The 23,642-nt window shown below is 37.2% G+C and overlaps 1 protein-coding gene across 1 annotated transcript in view; it reads right to left on the reverse strand.

The window, feature by feature from the left end:
- Positions 1-20,503, reverse strand: part of anapc1 (anaphase promoting complex subunit 1) — a 62,395-nt gene extending 41,892 nt beyond the window's left edge. Inside the window, exons 1-24 of the mRNA XM_014411584.3 lie at positions 20,345-20,503; positions 19,315-19,554; positions 18,799-18,963; positions 18,535-18,577; positions 18,352-18,449; positions 16,836-16,918; positions 16,505-16,578; positions 16,275-16,420; positions 16,039-16,196; positions 15,652-15,780; positions 15,351-15,569; positions 14,871-14,966; positions 14,679-14,769; positions 13,830-13,895; positions 13,575-13,712; positions 13,321-13,464; positions 10,730-10,790; positions 8,425-8,480; positions 7,466-7,597; positions 7,076-7,150; positions 5,117-5,236; positions 4,158-4,327; positions 1,058-1,149; positions 22-170 (exon numbers count right to left, since the gene is read on the reverse strand). Of these exons, the coding sequence (XP_014267070.3) occupies positions 22-170; positions 1,058-1,149; positions 4,158-4,327; positions 5,117-5,236; positions 7,076-7,150; positions 7,466-7,597; positions 8,425-8,480; positions 10,730-10,790; positions 13,321-13,464; positions 13,575-13,712; positions 13,830-13,895; positions 14,679-14,769; positions 14,871-14,966; positions 15,351-15,569; positions 15,652-15,780; positions 16,039-16,196; positions 16,275-16,420; positions 16,505-16,578; positions 16,836-16,918; positions 18,352-18,449; positions 18,535-18,577; positions 18,799-18,963; positions 19,315-19,530 (2,721 nt within the window). The 5' untranslated portion in view covers positions 19,531-19,554; positions 20,345-20,503. The remainder of the gene's footprint in view (positions 1-21; positions 171-1,057; positions 1,150-4,157; positions 4,328-5,116; positions 5,237-7,075; positions 7,151-7,465; positions 7,598-8,424; positions 8,481-10,729; positions 10,791-13,320; positions 13,465-13,574; positions 13,713-13,829; positions 13,896-14,678; positions 14,770-14,870; positions 14,967-15,350; positions 15,570-15,651; positions 15,781-16,038; positions 16,197-16,274; positions 16,421-16,504; positions 16,579-16,835; positions 16,919-18,351; positions 18,450-18,534; positions 18,578-18,798; positions 18,964-19,314; positions 19,555-20,344) is intronic.
- Between the last annotated feature and the right edge of the window lie 3,139 nt (positions 20,504-23,642).

The following is a 23,642-nucleotide window of genomic DNA, read 5'->3' on the forward strand; positions in this document are numbered from 1 at the left end:
ACAGATGTGCTTTAATCGTACCACAACCAGCAGTCTGGTCCTCTGGCAGATACCCGGCAGGTAGGGGAAAGGTGGGCTCTCCTCTCCTCTCAAGCAGCTACTGAGCCAGCTGAACACACAGGGAGGCTCTGGTCTCAGGAAAGACGGCCGCTGCATTTGGCAAATCAGTGCTAAGAAAAGCCAGGTGAGGAAGAGGAGGGAGAAAGGTGGTGGGTGAGGTAAAAGAACAAGAGATAAAAGGGAGCTGGATGGTTATGTCACTTCATCCTTTCTCAGAAAACCACGTGCACAAAATAACAGCAACACTTTATATTCAACCCTGCAAGTATCCGTGTCACAAAGCAAATAACCACCTGACAGGTGTTCACATAATTTTTAGGACATCTGTCACGAAAACTTAGTGACAACAAGAAAACTTCCCCCGCACTGAGTCTTTATTTTTAACTAAACCTTGTTTATATTCAGACTAATTTTAAGTGCTATGTGTTGGGAATGCCCATCGGTAGAATTTCACACTCAAAACCAATCGGGTCAATCACAAGCAGGAAATTACCAGGAAGCAGGAAAGTCCACCCCTGTGGAAAGAAACCGTGCAATGGCCTCAAAAGCGTGTAAAAAACTATTCCTCTGTTCAATGGTGCTCCATCTCATAACAGCAATGCAAATGATTGGAATATTGTGAACCAATCACTGCTTAGCCTACATAAGGTAACATTACACTCATCTCATATTTAGAAAGAAGAAAAACAAAAAAAAACCAAAAAAAAAAAAAAAACCCCAACAACAACAACACACCAACACACAATCCAACAATTGACAAGCTAGCTCAGTTTTTGAAAACCACAGCTGGACTGAGGGAAGATTACACGTTACAGTGCCTCGTCATGCAAATTTATTTTGCATTTGTTTACATTTGCAGCACCTTTAGGAGTCCAAGAAATACAAAGGAAGGCTGCTAAAACAGCTTTTACCAGCAGCAGACCATCCATCCTCCTGTTTAACATGTCTTGTCCGTTTCCTGACTTGATAATGTTACAGACAATTAAATAAGCCTTACCCTGGTCTATCAAGCAGCTCTCAGTGAAGCCACTAATTATTGAAGGGTAGTCTCTCCAGTACAGATCCACATACTCTTCAAGCTGAAGATCTCTGCAAACAGAAACAAACATACATTAGCATTCTTTAACAGTATTTTTTTTTTCTACTTAGAAGAACATAAGGTTTATAACCTTCTATCAATGGGTTATTAAGTCTACCATGTACTAGGACTCACACATGCATATTTCACTGCACAGCTTTGGACTAAATTGCTGCAAGTAATTAAGAAAAGTCTAAAAATGGCTCAAATAGCCTCCGTGACATTTAACGTGTTTCAGGTTGTAATTAAATACACAGTGAAAGTAATTAACAGCAATGAATCATTATCTTTCAGCTTAGCATCAGATAATCAATATTTTTTAATCTTGGTACAAACCCCTGATTCCTACAGATTCTAGCTGTGTGTGCACTTTGCACAGGGACGCAGTAAGGAGCGTACAGTTATCCAGGTTTGTAATCTTTTTCATCTGAATTCTTTATTTCTTCTACTTCTAGCCATGTCTTGTGCTCCTTCTCTAAGTTGGTTCTTTTTTTAAGCGTCTATATTAATTAATGATAATGATAAACTGTAACTGGAAGTTGACTGTGGCTGCCATAAAGCCTCGAGATGAGAATACCCCCCATTGCATTCTTCATGTTTTGAAACTGGAGATGCACAAGATGTGGTTCTATGAGGAATCGGGGAGCAATGTATGGTCAAAGTAATGATATATCAATGACCAAAATGTGACTATTCATTGCTGTATCCGCCACTGTTCACTCTAATGGTTCAGTCACACTAGAGTAAAAACAACCACTGTAGGGACTAGGAAAAAGAAAAAACCGGTGATTATCCTGTGATTGCAAACAGCCAAATTAGTTGCGGTGACCCTAAAACTCTGACCATTTTGGATTGCAAAGCAATTCTAAAGGTCACCTTGAGGGAGGAAACCTGTCTCCAACCAACTGCGGTCCATTGTTGACTAACTCCAACCACTCTCAAACACACAGGCGAAGGTAAGTGCAAATAACTGCCTTCTAATTTATAAATGCAAACAGATTGCAAAAATCAATATGAATCAGTCTGTGCCAATGAGTGCAACTCATCTGTGATGTGTCTCTTTGCAGTAGTGTTCTTGACTCAACTGGTTGCCAACTGTATTCAGGTTCTATTCCTATATAAAATCCAGGTTACTGAGCACCTGTGTCATTTGACAGTTAAATCACAGTCCTGAAATAACTATGTCACTTTTTGAGGTGGATTTTATGAATTACTGTTTCAAAACTCTAAGATTCTTCCAATACTTTATACTGTGCAATTTTTGTGTATGTAAACGTCACCAACAACACAACACAGATTGCATATAATTGCCAACTTGACCCCATTCAACAGCAAACAGATAGCAGATGGACTCCATCTTATTGCTGTTTTATCACTGCTCTGAAACACTGAAGTCGTTTTGAATTTAAAAAAAAAAAAAAAAAAAAAAAAAAAAAAAAAAAAAAAAAAACGGTTACAGTTTTGATCTCTACTTGTGCCATAGTCTCCAACCACAGTTTTCCCTAGTTAGACTGTAGTATTAAAAAAGGGACCATAATTTACTTAACAAATGGATATATAAGCAAATATCAAAAGTCAGTAGAATATAAATATCACACTGTATTCATTAATACTTGACATGACCAATTAAGACAAAAAACTCTTCAAGAAAGTGTTTAGTTAGATTACAAGTAAAGCGAAGCCTCATATAACCAAGCTACTTAAAAATATTTATAACACTATAGGAAATGTAGGGAGGATTTTCTGGCTTACATGTATTTGGGATTGCACCAAAAATGACCTAATCCAGAGAAAAAAAATAAAAAAGAACAACACGGAGAGACTGAGTTTTTCAAAACTGACAATCACGGGTTCACCACTTTAAAGCAGTTAACAGTTAAACTCGGAATAATATTTATCATCACTATCAAATTGGAAAAGAAGGTACTTCTATCATATATTTTGAACTATAAGTGTTGTATCATCTGGGCTAAAGAAGCACCATCAGGTTTGTTATTACTGCACATCCATGATGGTATGAGTGAGGATTAGAGCACATTGCAAAGTTGATTTGTGACTAGTTCATTCTGTTAAAGCACCATTAATGTTGAATATATCTGTATGGATCTGCTAGAGCAACATATGCTCTTATCCAGTGTCCTTTTCAACCAAGACTAAGGAAGATAATGACAAACCACAATGATTATGCAATGCAATAGCATGGCTCTATGATAAAAGTTTAGGAGTTAGCCTTGAAGCTGAAACAGTTGAAATTCATTTTTGCTTTCAAAACTAAAGAAACTGGTCTCTGCAGTTCACAGGCACAGAGGAAACAGACTGGTCATGTCTTGACATTATGTTAACAGGTTGTTTTAGATTTAACATAAAAACAGGTCATCCTAAAACTCCACTGTAAATTCTGCAAAGAAAATTAAAGCAACTGCTCATTTAAGGCATTGAGATTACTTATTTAAAACTGTTATCGTGCCAGTTAAATGCCTAATGAAACCATCAGAATCATCATTTAACCAGCTTAACCAGTTAATAAAGTACAGAGAATGCAAAAATTAGAACCATATTTGCATAACAACCCACATACTGACAATACAGGCCAATTACTCTAAGAGTACTTCATTCTCCCACTCTCCCTATTCTGTTACTGTCATTGTCACCAATAACCGAGGTCACTTAACAACCTGCTGAAGTATATTTCTCAGTAAAGAGCATGGATGGCACACAACACAAGCTTTCACAGAAAACAATGTGTGTTTTTCTTTTCTTCTCGTGGTTTGAGTTCACCAGTGGAAAATTAAACAAGGTTCTGTTTGTTTTGATAAATGTCGCCCAGCTCAAGGCTAGCATTTCTTTACGCCTCATAAAAATAAACAGGATCTTGTAAAAATGTTGGACAAGTATCTTATAGAAAGATTCGGTCATCTGGACAGCCAAAGCCAACTGAATGTAACTTACTTTCCTTATACAAGAAAAAAGAAACATAAAAACCTCAAACACACACACAGACAGCTAGAAGAATGGTTACCTAGCCAGCTGTTGCAGCAGGCAGACTAGTGATGAAGCTCTCGCTCGCTGCAGCTCATCCAGCTGCAGTTCCTGATAGAGCAGATGGAGGACATAGAAGAGTGCAGGGATGTGAGGGAACAGAGGAGCTGAACTGTCCAACTTCAGAGATGGACTGGGGGGAGAAGAAGCCTAGGACATTCAGTGGCAAAAAGAAAGAGCAGAAACATTAAATTAAAGGGGGAACAGGTTAAACAGGATGTAACAGGAGATTTTGTAATTGCCTGGAGATATAACAGCAAACTTATACTGACATGACATCGTGCAAAAACAATCAGGAAGACTACAAGTAAATGCATGCCAATGTCTTTTGCTCTTCCTTGCCAGAATTGTCCCCACAGTTAAGGTGAGCTCCAGCAGCCCTTCAATAACACCAAATGAAATTCGGTGTTATGTTCTTTGCACAATTTTTTACTTACTGTGGTTTTCCTTTAACCAAATTAAAGGTGGTATAGTTGCAGTGTTGAGCTCCCTTTTCTAATAATATTTCATGTTTCAACTATTTTGTCCACAACAATAATCACAAAAAAGGAATATAGGCTAAATAACAGAAAGCACCTCTGTGTATAAAGCGATACAAATCAGCAGTGCTATGAAAACAGAATCAAGGAGACTCAAAAGAAGGTCAGTCAAATCAACATGACTACAGTTTGCTAGTTCACAAAAGTCTGCAGGCATACTGAATATACCTACAATCAGTGTGCTGGGAATCTCTCATTGTTTTATCAGGAAATTTGAATGAGGAAAAAAAATAAGGTGGTGATGGAAGAAGAAGAAGTATGGTTGATTACACCTCTATTTGTGAGCATTAACTCTTATTCCAACAAATCATACCCATAATGTCTAAGCCCAAATACACCAACAAACAAACAGAATCAAAGAACATGCAGTATATGGATTCACCCAGTGTTTGGTACATACAGTGCACAGGCCTTCAGTTTCTGAAGTGACTGTACTATTGCCACTAGCATCCAGTGAAGTGGCAACGGGCAAGAAATTCATCTGACGGTGGTAATGGGACCCCATCAAGTAGTCCCAGTCCTACAGGGAGAGGAAACAAAGATAAACACCAGTCAAAAAGATAGCTTTTAAAACCAGAGACCAAAACATCAAATACAGTCAGTAAAATGTTATGTGAACTGCAAAATGATCTGAGACATTTCTGTGCATTTGGTCACTTGACAAGACAGACCGCATTTTGGTCCAACTCATGGCTCTCCATTGTTTATAATTTGATTGGTAAGGGGATGCAGATCGTTAGCAAAATAGAAACAATAATATGAATGATGAATGAGTTTGGAGAAAAAAGGGAGAGGCATGCAATTCAAAGAACATCATCCCTATAGTGAAACACAGTGGTGGGAGTATTATGGAACTGGAACTGGGAATTTCATCAATTTAGTTTTGAAAGAAAACTTCAAGCAGCAGCAAACTGGGTCTGGATTGTCAGTTCGTCTGCCAACACAACGATGACCCAAAATATGAAGCACTAGATTTTAAAGACCAAACTGATGTTACAGCACAAATCCCTGATCCTACTGAAAATGTGTGAGGTGAACTGAAGACAAAGGTCGAGTCTATCATCGGGGGGCTTATACTTTTCAGTTTGATTTTGTTTTTCGTGAAATAATTGTGTTTCTGTGGGCAAACTAAAATAATTTAGGTATCCAAATTAAAAATTGGGATGTTTGGAAAAAGCTATGCTGAACATACCTTGCTCTGACTTGGGAAAACCTTCAGAAATGAAATAATTCTAACAATTCTGCCCTCATCTTTACATCTTTGATGCAGCATGAAGACAACAGAGGTAAGAAGCTGACACTGTCGTCCAGTCTAATGTGACTCACACATTTCTTCAGGTCACACACACACACACACTACAGCCTAAGCCTCCAGCTAACTGACATTTTCCAACCATATTTTGCTCTAATGAGAACACATTACTTAAGAAGCCAACCAATAATTAGGAATATTTAAAGAAGACTGTGGAGGGGCCATTTCAAGGGTTAAGACTTGGGTTTCAGATTTAGGGTTACAGCAAGGGGAAAGGGAACACATTGTGCCAATGTGAATCTCCTCAATGACAAAAGCACAAATATGTGTAACTATGTTTAGGATTGTAGGACAGATTACAGTCCCCCCCCACTGCCCTCCTCCTAAGAGTAAACTGGGATTTCCCATCACACAGAGTTCTCCATGACTGTACTGGTTTACTTCTGGTTGCTTCTTTTTTTTCTTTTTTTTACTAAAATGTATTTTTAAAATCTTTAGGTTAAAGGCTTTATTATGTCCTTAAAACTTATAAACACAATAGCAAAAGTAAACAGCAAACAAGCTAAAATGAAAATAGCTGAAACTGTTTCAAAACAACAGTTTCTAAAACATGAATTTGACCTTTAAAATTACTGTTTAATATAAGAAAGAAAAAGAAAAAATTTTACACTATTTTAGATCATTAATTTAACCAGGGAACTCTTACAGAGAAACAAGAAATTATTTTTCCAGGAAATTCTGGCCAAGGGGCCACCACAAGCAGTATATAGAACAAATGTAACTTTAGTAACTGAGAAAATTAAGACATGGAAAGAAGTCAAGGGATGTTTCATGAGACTAGAAATCATTAGTGATATATATTACTTTCTAAAATCTGCAATTTGGGGGATTCAAAAGTATATAAGTATAATATAAGTATATTCAAGAGTATTGAAGCACTTTCTTTTTGCTGTGTTTTCTTTTATAACACTTGTTTCACTGTCTCACTATGTGAGACAACCCTTGCATGCATAATTGATTGTTAAGGGATTATAAGTCTACAAGCTGTAATCAAGCTTGATAATTGTGCTCTAAAACATCACAACAGCTCACACTTAAGTAACACACCTCATCAGAACCTCCATCGGAGGGACGAGCCTTCTTGGCTGCAATCACTGGAGAGAGTGGCATTTCAAAATGCAGCTGTGAAAGTAGGAAGGAGGACAGGGAGCAAGGTCAAGACATGCAAATTACAGTTTAAAGCCACAATAGGATTTTTCTAGTCAAGAATTAAAAAAAAAAAAAAAAAAAAATAGTTCAAAGCAGACCAGGCTTTTGGCTGCCAAGAATCATTTTGTATTAATGTACAAGATTTTTACTGAAAGTTTCATTTTTAAATCTACTCAGTATGACTGCAAATGTCATTAATTATGAAACAAATTGGAAAGCCATTTCTACAATACATTAACTGGAAATTACAATTACAGTTTAAAAAACAAAATACAAATGCTGACTCACATTTCGTGTCCAGGTCAGGCGCTCGGTGTTGTAGCCCATCAGTGTCATGAAGCAGGTGACAAACAGGCTCCACTCTGTGTGGGCACTGGGACCTCCAGGTGCATTGTAGATGTTATACCATTTCACCAAAACCTGTTGCATTTAAAGAATTTAGCAAAACTAAATGAAAATAAAGAGTATATCTGCATGTTTGTGTGAAAATAAAGCCCTGAAAAACATAATTTTGTCATTCAGCCTCTTACTCTACCTAATGAGATCCTATACAATTTCTGCCAAAGCCTAATGAGGCTGTTATTGTATACATTTCCTTCTTTGTTTTTCCTTCTTGATTAGTTGGAGACAGTTAGTTGGTCAACTCTGATGTCATACTCTGTACACTAACCACGACTGAGTAACATTTAAATAAACACGATGGAGAGCTTACGCTCTAAAGGTTTCAGTGCTTATAAATAGCACAGCTTGAGGTTACCTTTCCTGAGTATAAAATTTCCTACACAATATCATACACAAGTCCCAGATTCAGACCATCCTTCTTGATGTCTGGATTTGGATTAAATTGCAAATACATTTACTTAAGACCATCAACACAAGTTTTCCCAATTTTTTGCCCTTCATTTCAGTTTGAAATGCATTTGTGAACATACGATGGCCAAATTCAATTATGTGAAACCTTTCCCAAAAAATTAAATCATGGGTAAAGATCCAGATCCAGACTGACCAATCACAGGTAGAATTTTCATGCAAACCCATCAATAGTTTTTTGAGTAATCATCTGAACGAATACGTACGCACACACGCGCGCACACACCTCCTTGGTAGAGTTAATAATGCACTGAATTAAAATTATTGGCAGACTGGTTAAGTTGTTATTCTGAATCTTTGCTTGTCTGCGCACAATGTCAAGTTTTTAACTAATACATAATTTGTAACTGAAATTCCACATGTTCACTTCCACCAACCTTCATAGCAGCTTCCTTAGGCAGGATAAAACGAATTGCCTCAAGGCACTTTCTCACTGAAATACACGAAGGGGAACAAGGGAAATAGCAAAAGTGTCACAGTTCATGGTAGTTAGGTGTGAAATTCACAATCATATGAGGCAATTCAGAAAACACACATTTACTAACATTTTTTCTATATAATGGATGGAATTAGATAACCATTGTACAGTTTTATTAGTTATATTACGTTTAAGAATAATAATCATTAAGAATGTGAGAAAACAAAACATTAGTTTTTCTAAGATGCAATAATTTCAAAACAGGAAAAGATGAAATACATAAAAGGTTGCTGGTTGGATTCTCTCAGCTGTAGAAAATGGTGGAAATGTTATTGTAAAAGTGTTAAATTCAGTAAAACCACTGCCTGAATTCTAGGCTTAAAACTAGAGCTAAAACTTTCTAATACTTGTGCTACCAACCACAGACAAATGGAAGTTTAGAAACAAACACAAAAAAAAGTGCAATACAATTATTTTTAACAGATTTTTTTTAATGAATCTCATCCTGATCTGACAATTTCCACCTATCATCCTCTACCCCCCAAAAAGAAAAATGGAAATTACAAACTAACTACCACAACAACAGTAATTAGCGCTACCATGTCTCCTAACAACTCTGGCCAATCAGATGCTTAATCAACATCACTGGGAATCTTAATTGGACACCCAGAGTTGGAAAGGTCAAGAAAGAGGTAGCTAAATGCCATTTCATTAGAGGAAGAAAGCCTTGTCTACAGGATCGATTACAAAATAATGGAGAGCAACATATGAACAAGACACAAAGGCAGGTACACAAGGCAGCAAGAGTGATACACACTGCTTAGTGACAATGAAGGCTTTAAAAATAAAAACGAACAAAAGCTAGAAGAGAAGGTTCATGGTCACAGTAGATCCACTAGTGGTAGACAACAGATGAAATCATCCAGCTGACCTCAAAGTTAATTGGTTAGAAAAAAAATATCTGTAATTTAGTTTAATTATTACAAAGTACATGGTCATCAGCTACTATGTGCTATTGGGAAATGAAATCATCGGGGAAATGAATAGGTCTGTCTGCTGTTATACCATAGAGTTTGTTTTACCAGCTGAGTGGTCTTTCCAGAAAAACAAACAGTAATTTTCCATTTCATGTGGAAAATCTTACATAAGAAAACGAAGCAGACAGAGCAGACAGTCAGAATCTTTGGAAAAGTTTGGAAGGTTTAAAGTTAAAAAAGGCATTTATTTTTTTAAGTTAATACCTTTGGATGATTATCTAAAAATGCTGATTAGATAATCAAAGGCTGTGGTACAACATAGCAAGAAAATATATATTATGCAAATCTGTTTGTTGGATCTTAAAAATGTTATTAACCCCCCCGGCAGGTACTTTTAAACAACTGAAAGGATAATGACATTTCAGTAAAGCCAAAAGGTGAAAACCTTAACCAAAAAAAAAGAAAAAAAAGAAGTGGCAACAGTGGTTTTATCAGCAGTGGCAAAGATGCTGCCCCACATTTGTTTAGATAAAAGCTGCTAAAAGCTTTTAGTACTACCTGAAAAGAAGAAGATCCCTCCATTTTTATTCCCACTGTGAACTGATGTTAATGGTTTAGCAAAAGAACAGGCTTTTTAAAAACAGTGAAAACACCAAATAGATTTGTTGACTAATTTTTACATCAAGCCTGTGTAAGAGATTACACAATAAGAGCAGATGTGGATATCTGTGCTTCTGCACATCTAAAAACAACTGTGTCATCTTTCCAATTCACCTCAGCATAGCAGGCCATCTGTTTCCAGATCTTTTATTACCAGAGGTTCAGACACACATTACATTTCGCTTTCAGTTCATACATGTACGACCTTTCCTTTCCATTTCCTGAAGTAGTTATGATGCACAACATCATTCTGTTAAGCCATATATAAAGATTTGAGCTACATCTATTATTTACAATAGATTTAACTATCCTCTTTAATAGATTAAAAAAAAAAATTAACAATTCTGGTGTTGTGAAAGTGTTTATCAGTGTAATGTTTTGTGCTTGCTGCCCATGTGTGTCTGCCTCATAATGGTCCTCAAGACATCAAGATTATATGTCACTGTGGACACGATGCAGAGAGGCTCTCAAACCTAATTAAAGGACCTCACCGCACTGACTAAGCGATCTGTGTGTGGTCTCACTTAAAATGTACACGCCAACATTGTCGGCTGCAATGTCAACTCTTAAATGTGTGAGAGCGTTTCTTTGATTTATTTTTTTTAAATGTATATATGTGTGACTCACCCAGGTCTGAAGTAGCAATCTCTGGGATAGAAATCCTCAGCATTGTGCCAATGCTTAGTTCCTGGAGAAATTGTGGAGACAGATTGTGCATACATTTAAATTATACTCTTTAAGTTCAATTTCACATCAATTTTATATCAGTGCAAAACAGCTGTTTGTGAGCACAAAACTGATAAAAGACCTCAACAGAGAAAGCCTGATTGCAAATCTCAGAAAAAAGAAACTGGTGTGTGCAATAACTCATTGTCTTCGGGTATACTAGACAGAAACACTAAACAACAGCAAATAACATTTAATTACATGCAGTCAGAAACTTCCTGGCTGCAACTTAAGCTGATTAAACTTTCAAGCACTACTCCAATCACTGATGTCACATCAGGCATTCTTACAGCATTTTGTCAAAAGTGCAACACACATGAAATTTTCAACCCATAACTTGAAACAAAATGCTTCGAAATATTTCAAATAAAGATTCCTGTATTGATTTGTCATAAAATAAGTAGTCTGATCTTCATCTATAATTAATCTCTGCCTGTACATCCTGTAAAGATCACACCATAAGTAAAACTTGCTAACACCTTTGTTCATGTGTTCATTATAAGAAAAAGATTGAAAAAGGAAAGTTTTGAAGGACAGAATAGAAAGTAACCATTAAAAACATAATTACAAAACATCCCATGTTTGCAAAAGACAAAATGGAGGTTTAACAAAACTTCTTTGCTTTGTTGTTAGGCAAGCTAAACCTGGACCTTCGGTGAAAATTAACAGTGTTGAGTTTAGAAGTGAAGAAAAAAATAAATAAATTTAAAAAAAAAAAAGCACTGCACAACAACACCTAAACGTCTACGCAACTCTGAAGAATGGTTTAGTTGTGTTAGGGATGCCTTGAGTCTTTGTTAAAAGAACGATGAATTCTAAATTGTATTCTTTATGCCGGGTCAAGGCATTTCTGGTGTCCAATTCTGGTGTGACTGTGAATGTGAATGAGGACTGTCTCTCTCTATTAGCCTTGTGATGGACTGGCGACCTTCCTAGGGTGTACCTCAGGTGGATTTCAGGGCCTTTGTGACCTGAAACTTGGGAGAGTTGGTGGTGTTGGTGATGCAACAAGACAATGACCTAAAGCACACCAGTAAGTCAACAACAGAATAACAGAATTTTTTAAAACGTGCGTTGAAATGGTCAAGTCAAAAGAGTCCCGTCTTCAACCAAATGACCTCCTCTCTCTGCTGGGTTTAATCAAGACATCCCAGAAATACTGATGAACTGAAACAGTTACATGAACACTCCAACAATTCTTCCTGTTGATGTGCAAGTCTAAGAAGCAGCTTCTTGATGCTAAAGAAAGCTCAACAAGATATAAATTATAGGGTTCACTTAATATTTCATGATTGCTTGCACTCGTTTTACTTTTCTTCATTTTTTCATTTTTCCATTATGTGTTTTATCCAATTGTAAAGTGTCCTTGGGTGTCTTGAATTATTATTACTATATTATTATTGCTATACTTTACGAGTAATCAGTTCACAAGTTGCGGTAATTCCGAGCATTTCCTGTCCTGCAATTATGTATACAGCAGCATTTTTCTGTTGCAGCAAGTTATATCCAATTATTCTACCAGCTGCATCACAGCTAATATCATCAGCTGAAAAGAAAAATAACCAAATCAGTCACTGAGAGCATGCAACTTTCACATTTTCACCAGGATTATAACTGTATATTTCCAATTATTTTGAATAGCTGTGCTCTAGATAGAAAAACAGACCAAAACCTCTCATCACATTTTCTCCAGCAGGTTTTGTCCTGTTCTTGTCATTTTTTCATGAAAGAAACCCTGATGTGAAACTCAACAGGAGCAGGAGGTTTGAAAAGTCCAGTGCGCCGCATTAGGAACAATTAGTCTCTGGATTGACATATTGAGGTCTCAAACAGAAATTCAATGAGCAAAGTCAAAAGAGCAGCAGCCTGCAGACAGAAAGCTTTCTGATGATGTATAAGAGAAAGAAACAGTGATGTTTGGCTGGTGTGTAACTTAGAGAATAATGTAAAGTCCTGGAGCTGAAGAGAGTGTCTAGACCAAGTCTGACAGGATTAACCCAAGAGGCAGAAACACGAACAACGTTGCTTTTGTAACAGTCATTCACAAATATGAATGTGCCTGAATCACTTGTGCAGACACAGATAGACATTAGAAACAAGAAACAACACCTTAAGGGAGAGTCTCACTATGTTGTCGTGGTGCAGTAGCAGTCAGTCCAAATTTCACTTGATGCGTTTTTACCCTCCACTGCACTGACAGCTGACAACCATCTTTTGGCAGTTTGTATCCGAAAAGTCCCCTTCTAATAATCAGCTCTGTATATGTCATTAAACTCAGATGAGTTAAAAAATTAGGACACCAAACATTAATTTGAACTTGTGTTTTGTTTTGGCTTTGATTTGATTACATCATCTGTTTCTTGTACTGACTGTGAGTGTGTGGATGACCGATCATCTGAGTTAATTCCCCATGATTACAAAACACACGTTTTACCTATTGTTGAGGGAAAAAAAGGGATCAATGCCATCTATGTTAAACACAGAAAACCTACCAGAGTCACCCGGTTGCAGACAGGATCACGTAAGGCATTGATGTAGGGTGTGGCTGGCTGAAATGTGTAATCCTCCAAAAAGGAAGCATCATGGTGTTTAATGTTTGGACCCCTTAGCCCTGTCACTGGTGAAGGCATGGCATCCTGAAGAGAGGTGTTAAAATAGAGAGGTGAACCAAAGGAGTCAAATGTACCAGATATACAGTACACACTTAAAAAGCAAAGAAAAGTGCATTTACAATGCATGTTAATACCTCATCAAGTCTTTGGAGATGCCTACTGCCAGCGTTAGCAGGTGTGCTAACAGTTTCCACTGGAGTGCTGCGGTGAGGGAGGTGATTGGTCAGGCTGAAGGAGGGTGACAACAGTCCAGGCACAAACACCTTGCTGACCTAGGTGACAGCCAAGAAAGCAATCCCATGATTCATTACACCGTTAAATAAATAAATCAATCAAAAAATCTGAGAACTCAATTGTCATCTACAGGAAGCAAAGGCAGCTGTGCTTACCCTGGTGATTCCTGTATAGAGAACCAAACTACCACAGGCCTCCAGAACTAGCATGGCATCTATACTCTGAGGAGCAAAGTTTCATTGTCAGAAACACGTTGAATGTTACTCCAAAAAAACCAAACAAACAAACAAAAAAAACCTCCTGCTGTAATTTCCCCAACTGTCAACAACTTAATACAAAGAAAATTATCAAATATTCACACAAGATGCTAGAACCTGTAAATGTGCATACCGGTACTTAAAAAAAAATAACTTAAAAGTTGAAATGATAATGAATAAACATAAATCACTGGTTTCTGCTCCAAAATTCAAGCATCCAACTCCATAGTTTTCCTGGGAGACCTCAGGTCACATGGTAGTTTTACCATCCAGACGATGGAGAAAACTAAACGTTTCAGGAAAGAATGACCAACCTGATCTAAACTAGAAAAAACATTTTGCTATTAGACTTTTTTGATAGGCATGGACTGGACATAACCACCACTATGATAAATAATTACAGTTTTATTTTTAAAGTTTTAATTACAGTTTTTCACAAAATCCTTTGCGAAACAGATTTATCTCATGTATATACACACATTAGTTCCTGTAGGTAGCAAGGAAAACCTTAATTATATCTTGCAAAACTTGTAATCATCCGGATAAGATTTAAAAAAAATAAAAATAAAAAATAAAAATACAGGAAGGCCTCCTACACAATGTTTACAGCCTGCTAAGGGCTATTTTCAGCACAGTACAGCACCATAAACTTCATACAGACTCTTGACTCTAATGAATACCGTTTTCCCCCGTTTTAACTTTTGCGCTTTCCCTTTCAACTCTCCATGATAGAATTTTATAATGCACCTGCAGAGGCTCCGCATCTTTAGCAGGGATGGTTGTGACAGAGGGGAAGATGAGCTGTGACGTATCATTGCTCTCAATAAACTTCACACATCTGCAGAAAATAAAATGATCATGAAAAAAAAAAAAGTTAACTTGTGAACTCACATTTCACAACAAATTAAGGTGGACAAAGATGTGTGTATGTTTGTTTACCTGAGCTGTTGGTGAGATTCCACCAGGAAACACAAGTAATGATTCTCACAGAGATCAGAGGTCAGGAATACTTTAGATGCCTGGCTGCTCATTTCCCTGTAAATGGTAAAAAGAGATGCTAACTGATGTCAAACAGCAGAATTTGATAAATTGGAACAGCCTAAAGCAACAGAAAGAACTGTATTACATAGAATACAAATGATGTCTTTAAAAAAATAAATAAATAAATAAATTGTGTATTATGCAAACACAAAGAACAAGTTGCTCACAAACTTTGATCTAAAGGCTAATGAACAACTTTGCAAGACCATTCAAGCTTTCATTGCTTATTGTTTTTTTCTTTACTGATTAAAATAGTCTCACATTTACAATACGACAAAAGAGTTACAGGCTTAAAAGCAATTTTTACATTTTTAAGAGCGACCTTTGAGCTAAAACTAGTCAAAAGCTTTGAAGTTAGATTTCAATGCTGCCAATTACCTGTTGGAGCCAGCAGTTACCGCCTCACTCCATAGCTGCTCCATGCAGAGGTCAGGTATGATAGGTTCCATCTCTGGGACCAACACTGTCTCATTGATAGTACTGTTGGGAGATGCTAACAAGCCATGGTGCCCCCTGGGGGATGAGCTGTGCAAAGACGTGTTGAAACGAGCCACACCTGAAAAGGATGGAGCTGCCATGCCTGGAGAGTGGGCACGGCTGAGACAGGAGGACAGGGGATAAGCATTTTTCAGTTTTTACCTATTATGGGTATGGTCCTCATTGGCTAGGTTAACCTCACCTGAGGGCGGCCATGTTGGATATACTCGGAGAATGAACTCGAGAGTGAGTTCCTGGTGAGGATGTGACAATCCTGCTCTGGTGGCTGTGCAAAGCACTGTAGTGGAGGGGAGAGCTGGAACCAACAGCACTGCAGGAAGAAAAACAGTAACCAGGTCAGATGCTGACGTTTTGGTCTCTAAGTTTATAACTTGTAATTATTTTTAAGGCAATATAATCCATTAAGTATCACTTTATTGTTCAGTCTGTATGACACAGCAGCAACCCCAATAACTGAGGAGCTGTCTTTAGACAGTGGGACTTTTGCTTTACTCAGAAATGTAACAAGACGCTAACTAATTCCTGCCCGTCTGCTAATCACTTGATTAGGCTGCTCCACTTTCAGTACCTTGTTCCAGTCCCAAGACCATGCCCACTTGGACCAGTGCCACCAGGGGAGTCATGACGGGAGACATTCCGCAAATGAGAAGTGAGAAAGCCTGAAGCCATCAGACCCAACGGTGTCCCAACCGGTTCTGCCGGACACCGCAGGACTGTAGAGCGCTCCTGACAGGGTTAAAAGGCTTTAGTTTAGGAAGAACTTAGTTGGTTTTAGTGTCTTTGTGTGTATTCATGATCACTCACATCATGTGTGACTTTGCGCAGAGTCCAGACAGAGTGTATTCCTTGAACTGTGTCATATGATACAACTATAGACGGCTGACAGCAGGTGAACACTATCTTCATGGCCGAGTCAGACACATACTGCACACGGGAGCCTTCAAACAGGCCTGGAAAAAAGAATACGCACAAATTCAGGAAAAATATGAAATACGTTCACAAGATCTCATTCTGAGAAGATCAGTGTCTCATACCTGCAGGTTTACACACAACTGGTGCGATCTCATCTAGAGGATGCAGCATGCTGAAAACTGTGGGCAGAGGTTCCCTGTATGGGGGGGTGGGGGGGTGGAATAAGAGCTCAATCCCTCGTTTATATACTTTGTTTGTGTATGTAGGTCAGTGTAGAAATGTCTGTCACTACATTATTTCACATGGATGCACTGATTAATCGAAACATGTGTCATGTAGAATAGAATGCCTTTATTGTCACTATACAGTTGTACAATGAGATACAATGAGATACAGAGATACAGATGTATTTGTGAAGGCATGTGATTGCAAGTGCAGAGTGTGAGCACATACCCAGGGGGGCTGAAATGTGCATCATTTGCTGTGTTTTTACGTTCCATAAGAAGTCCAAACTTTGTTGCCCACACATTTGACACCTTGAAAAGAAAAGACAGTACAGACTCATGAAACATTTTTAACAGATGTCTGGTATCAACAATTTTTAAAAACACTGATGGCAGCCGATGGTACTCCCCAGCCTCCTAGTAGAAGTATGAATTTCCAAATTTTACATCGCCTTGTTCTCATGAGGTCAAGGTTTCTGAGATTCAAACTAGTACAAGATTTTTAGTAGATACACCGATGGTATAATTTTCAAAATCCTATGTGACTTCATTCTTAAGTTATTGCATTCACAAACTTGGGTGTCCATATAGCCCCCTTAAATGCTAAACCGTTCAATATTTTGACCTGCATTTAAAACAATAAAAAAAACTGCATTCTGTTTACACAGATCCATCCTGACCAGTAAATAATAAAATTCATAGTTAGGTTAAATTTTGTCCAACAATCATGAATAAAGTCTCTGTCAGATATTTATTTTAAGGCTAGAGGTGCCACTTGTTTTCTTTGCTTTCCTAGAGTAGTTTAATACAGCCTTATATAAATGAATATTGAAAAACTGACAATATTCACAAAACTTTGCATTTGACATCCCAACTATTAAAATTCTTATTTAAAAAAATGGTTACTTGTACCATTTTTAAATTATCTTGAATAACTTTCTATTGAAACTAATACTAATGATATTCTCTGCCACTTAAAAACAGCACTGAAAGGTTAAGAAAAGTGCAACACCCTGAGAGCTTCAGTGTCAGGGACACCACAGCAGTGGGGATTCTTCCTGTCACAAAGGCTCTCACAAGGTGTTTCTTGCCTTTCTCACAACACCAACCCACGGTTTGCTTGCCCCTTTATTAAATTCAGTTATTTAGTAAGAGTGTATGTCCAACCTTTCCCGTAAGAAAATATCAAATGCTTTATCACGAATGCCTCAAGTTTAAAAAAACAAAAAAACAAAACTCAAACGTTGAAAACACATCCTGAAATCAAATTATATTTTGTTGGTGTGCAACAGACTACTGAGTGAAAGACACTCGTAAATACACAAAGCTATGCACACACATAAACTCACACACACTTACTTCCCACTATCAGTGATGCAAATTTTCTATCATTACTAGTTAACCAGAAAATGGTTAACCAATAATGGCTCTGAGAAATATCCCTAATCCAAACGTGGTGGGTTGTGTGGTTTTAGTTCAGCAGCGAGGTGGGGTAATGTTTCAGAGACTTATGCATCCACTAATCAAATTATCCTTTTATTCAGCAGTGTTCTGGAACATGGGAGACACACAAAGAAGCCTGCAGTTACTGCTGCATGTCAGCTTGCATCTGTGTTGAGGTGAAAGTTTAGGTAGTGGAGGTCCAACTGAGTCACACAGATTTAAAAGAATTTTGTGGCTCATGTGTAGACCCATCTCTTTCGCTGGATATAAACATTCCCCATTAATATTGCTCTATACCTCACCTGGAAGGGCAGTGGTGAGATGAAGTCTTTTCCAGTCATGGTGTGAACATTAACACAGCTACTCTGGACAATACACACTGTGAGCTCCACTTCTTCATCTGCAAAACATTAAAAACATTCTGTGTTTTGTTCATCAGGACTGCAATATGAATAAGCAAAAAACTGCACAAAAAGACACAGTACCATCATTCTTCTTGTGAGGAGCAGCAAAGTTGCACCACAAGGCCTGGAAATAATACGAAAAAAAAAAAAAAAAAAAACTGTTTCAAGTCTTAGAGCACAGAATCCTGACAATCATCGTGGGTGATATACAATCTATATAGTAAAGCAAAAGCCATACTGATTCCTGACAGAAAACAAGATGGTCCCTCATTTGCCCTTAGAAATGAGAATGGACAAGCACAATTATGAGAGACCATGTAGTACACAAAACAATTAGAAACAGACCTGCTGCACTGGGCTGTCAACAGTGAAGGCCTTATATACACTGGAAGCTTGAGCCCTACTACCCTGGCTCCAGACAACCACGTTTCCTGCTGCATAGAGTTCTTCTTCAAATTCCACATCTTCCTCTTTGACTCCCTTGCAGCCCTTCCTAAGCTGCCAAAATTCCTGTCATTCAAAACACATCAACACAAAAACCAAATCAAAACCACATTTGAGCTTAACAACACATTAAGTACTGCAGTGCAGCAGTGTTGTAACAATTGCACTGACTATATTAGTGTAAAAAAATAATTAAAGATTTAAAGTAATTAAAGATATGTTAATGAAAAAACAAATTTAAACGCTTTAGGTGTATTCTATTTACCATTTTCCTTCTTATATTTTTACTGTTTAATACACACCAGTTCCTCTGAAGAGCAGGTCAGGAGAACAATTCAGGCTATCCATTAAATAAGACTGTTAGATGGCCCACTCCTATTATGAAAAATTATAGATCATAATACTAGACACTCTCACCCTCTCTCTCTCCTGCAGACTGACTTCCTGCAGGGACCCCACCAGGCCAGCAGCACCATCTGATGCCCACAGCTCGGAGGCAGGCTGGAGCTCTCTGAGCTGCAGGTTGAAGGCGTTTGGATGGTTCCTGCAGTGCTCGCGGCCAAACGGGACAAATGACTGCAATTCCCCTGCGGCAATCATCGTGGCTGTCTCTTCATACACGACTTCCGACATGAGTTTCAGATATCAGCATTATTTCTGGGAAGAACAGAGTTTGAGGTATAAATAACAGTATTTAAAAGCAAGCAAGACCTTTTTTCAGACACAACTGAAGAGCATCACCAATTTGCGCCATACCAGTCCGTTTAGCTGTAGTATTCATATTCATTATTTAATACGATAAAAAATAAAGTATAGATCCTCGAGACAAGTTTACTGTAGTACTTAAGAACAAAGAGTTTCACATAAACTGTTCTCTTCTGTCATTTTCTCTTTATGACATTAATGATGACATCACTTTTATCAGTAGCTTATCTGTAAAGTACTGTGAATACCAGTGAGTATAAGATGAGGTGTAAATACACTTCCTCTGCGTAAATAACTTTAATTTACTTGACTGAAGGACAGATTGCATTACTGGTGGCTAAAAAATGTTCTCTATTAACACATCGACAACTTAGCTGGCTGAAGCAGGCTCACTGGACCTTTACTATTACTAAAACTATCCCGTTAGAGGGGTCAACATAGTAGGAGATAGAAATCTCATTAACAATTTCCACAGGACTTCCACGGTAGCAAGTTTCTGTTGACTTTGATAGACGTGACATGCTAGAAGTTAGCTGGAAGTTCTTACCTCAAAAACTCCCCCAAACAAAGTTCGGTACTCTACAGAAACTAAGACGCTGTAAATTACATAAATATACAACTTGACAGTCAGCTATGAGTCTGCATGCTGACACTAAACACCATTGAAACGGCCCGACTAGCATGCTAGCTATCGTTAGCTGCAGCTAGCTTTCAGCTTACAAGGAGACATTTAGCCGCTAACCTGATATTAAGGAATAGTCTGGCCCTTGTCGCGGAGTCCTTATCTTTCCTTTCAATGCGTCTCGCTTGAGCACAACGTTGTCACCCTACAAACATAAAAACAAGTGGCAAATTCCGTATTCGCCTATAGCAGGTTTTCAAATGAGCGCGGACATCTTTGCTGTCCCGACATCCCATTCCTCCACGAGTCAGCCAATCAGCAGCGAGGAGGCGATATGTTGACATCTGATAGGCTGCCTCCGTCAGAGCTATGGACACTGCTGTGAAAGACTGATGATCAGGATGTCTTATGTAAGTAATTCAGCCATAAATTAAAAATATAATATAATTAATATAAAATAGAATTTAAAAAATAAAATAATAGTATTTCTAGAAAATCTAGGTATATATAGATATATGAAGATGAAAAATAAATAAATAAAATGAAACTCAGTTGTTTATGTCTTTCTTTAGGGACATTTACTATTAGAGACCATTGGTAAATTTGCACTTGAGGCTTCCAGTAAGGTGAAAGCTGTCGGAAAGGAAAGCAAGAGGCTCAGAGATGTCGAGGATATAAATAATACTGCATAATACTACAAATATTATGTCTTGTAGCAATAAAATGTTTTTGAATATCTATTAAAGTTTTTTAAAGCTGCAATTTGATTATGCATTATCCCCATATTTCTGCTGTTCAATCCTTCTATATGTGAGGGCCAGTCTATAAGAACAAATTGGGTTTAAAAGAAGGATGGCTTTAAAGAAAGATAATCTAAAATATTTTTAGACAGCGAATACATTTCACCAAGGTCTAATATATGATAGAACTGTGAATAATGCAAAGTCCCTCTGTTTAAATATACTGTGACCATAATAGTTCCACTGTAAGTGTTCCAGAGTGACTACAGTGGTTTGACAACAACCATGATTTTTGAGGATGAAATCCTTTGCACTTAAAATAATGAAATATTTATATTTAATTTCTTGTATGTTTATAATACGCTTAAAAATAACCATCAACAGTAACTGTTCTGACCTGGCTGACAGCTATTTCGGTTTATTGAACAGATCAGATGTATTTTTCAGTACTTAATTAATAATTACTTAATTAATTAATTAACTTTTTATTTGTATGCTAAATAAAATACATGAAACAAAATTGAAAAAAACATTGAAAATTATTTAAATTAGTTGATAACCAAAATGAGGTTTGGATGCAAAAACCGTCCACATCTCAAATAGTGATGTTTGACTTTCAGACTTTCAGACTTGATGACGATGTTAAACTTGGAGGATATTAATAAACAGAGCAGAGAAAATAACTGTCACCTCAATTAGGAGTAAATATGCTGATATTTAATGGGGGAAGTAGTGGGTGATTAACAGCATGTCTTCAAAGTCACACAGATATTTAGACTCAATATTCAAAGGAAACTGTCATTTTTATGTTACATTTAAAAGAATATCACATCTGTTTAAATGTTTAACTTCTTTTATTAATTTTCTAATCACATTTTGAACAACACATTTTGCTATGTTTGAAAAGCTATAGTTTACATCATTACTGTAGGTATTTGTAAGAAAAAAAACATTTAGGCCTACTCCAATATTATTAAGAGCAGTTATGTCATGAATTTCATCCTTCTGCCTCAAAGAAATCAAAGTCTGCACAACGTAGTCATGAGAAAATACACTGATGTAGGAAGCTGGGAGTGGCTCGGTGCTCATGGATGTGATGGATGTCGCACTGCAACAAGGTATGATCTGAATGAGTTAACTCTTCCAAATGATATCACTGCAGCTCACTGGGGAGTATGTGTCTGTCAGGGAAGGGAAGGCAGATAAATAAAGTGAGAGAATGTTATTCCATCTCTGACTAACAGCTGTTGTCTTTTCCCGGTCTATTGTGTATTTCACATAATTGCCTGAAAATAACACCAATTTTTGGCTCTAAATTGAATTCTCATCATCCTCTCCTGCATGCTTTCACTAACACTAAATGACTTCTGCCCCAAACTATTGCCTCATTCTGAGTATAATTGACTGATCTGTATCAGTGAATACTCTCCAGATGCTGATTGCAAAAAGAAAACATTAATTATACTGAAATAAAAACAAATACTGCCAAAAATCTTTTGCACTTCTCGGCATCTTCATATTTTCTACAGTTCTCTGTCCTGTCCAGTTATGTAACAGGCAGGATTTTGACCGAAATAAAGAAATACAGTTATGTTGCTGGTAGCTCACAGAACAAACCTAAACAGGGGCAGAAAACACTAGAACACAATGCAGGGAGACACACAACAAGTGAGGGAGGACATGACAAAGAACTAAGGAAAACTCAGGGCATAAATACCCATATGAGGTAGTTAGGGAGCAAAGAAACAGCCACAGAATCTAACTAACACGACAAGTGACCAGCAAAATAAAAGATAAAAACACTGAGACAATGAATAACATGCAAAATTGACACAAACAGGGAAGCTAAGAAAATAGCAAGAGACTAAATCAAATAACCCTAAGTAGAATGCTTGCTGAAAATAGACATTAACTGAAACTTGATGACTAAATTATAACCAAGAACCAAAAAACGCCTTCATTCCAAGAACACAGGAAATCATAAATGAGAAGAAACTCTTAACTAAGAACAAAGAATAACAAACTCAAAACACTGGGTCAAACACTGAGGACCATGGCACCCACTTGCTAAACAAGCTTGGACTTATAAGCATGTTTCTAATACTAAAAGAATGTGCAGTCCACATCATTTCTCCTCTTCTTCTTCCATGGCAGGTTGTTGCCCTTGTAAAATGTTTACAGGTAGATCCTTAAATACATGGACAAAAATGCAATTTTTGTAATTTTGCATTTGTATACCAACACACTGATTTTAAATCGGGCAATCAAGATGTAAAGAAAGTGAAGATTCAGCTTTAATTCATTGCAGTGGGTTTAATAAATCGTATATTGTCATATGAAATGTTTAGGAATTGCATTGGTTTTTGTACAGTCTCCCATTTTCAGACTCTCAAAAGTAACTGGACAATAATTAATTAGCAAAAATGTAGTAATTACTAATTCCTAATTTCAAACTAATACAATATTTTTTAGGGAGGAAAAAGTTTTTAACTCTCAAGGGTCATCTATTAATCGATCAACACACAAAATTTCATAACTTCAACTGATGATTTTGTTGTCATAAACAAAGTTTCCTCATTTAGAAAAAGACAAGGATCATTAAATTCCATGGCATTATAAATAAGAATGTGTTTTTCATATATCAGCTTGACTTATTTGGCCCTAAGAAAAACTATATA

The sequence above is a fragment of the Maylandia zebra genome, linkage group LG13 (genome assembly GCF_041146795.1).
Source record: "Maylandia zebra isolate NMK-2024a linkage group LG13, Mzebra_GT3a, whole genome shotgun sequence".
NCBI lineage: Eukaryota > Metazoa > Chordata > Actinopteri > Cichliformes > Cichlidae > Maylandia > Maylandia zebra.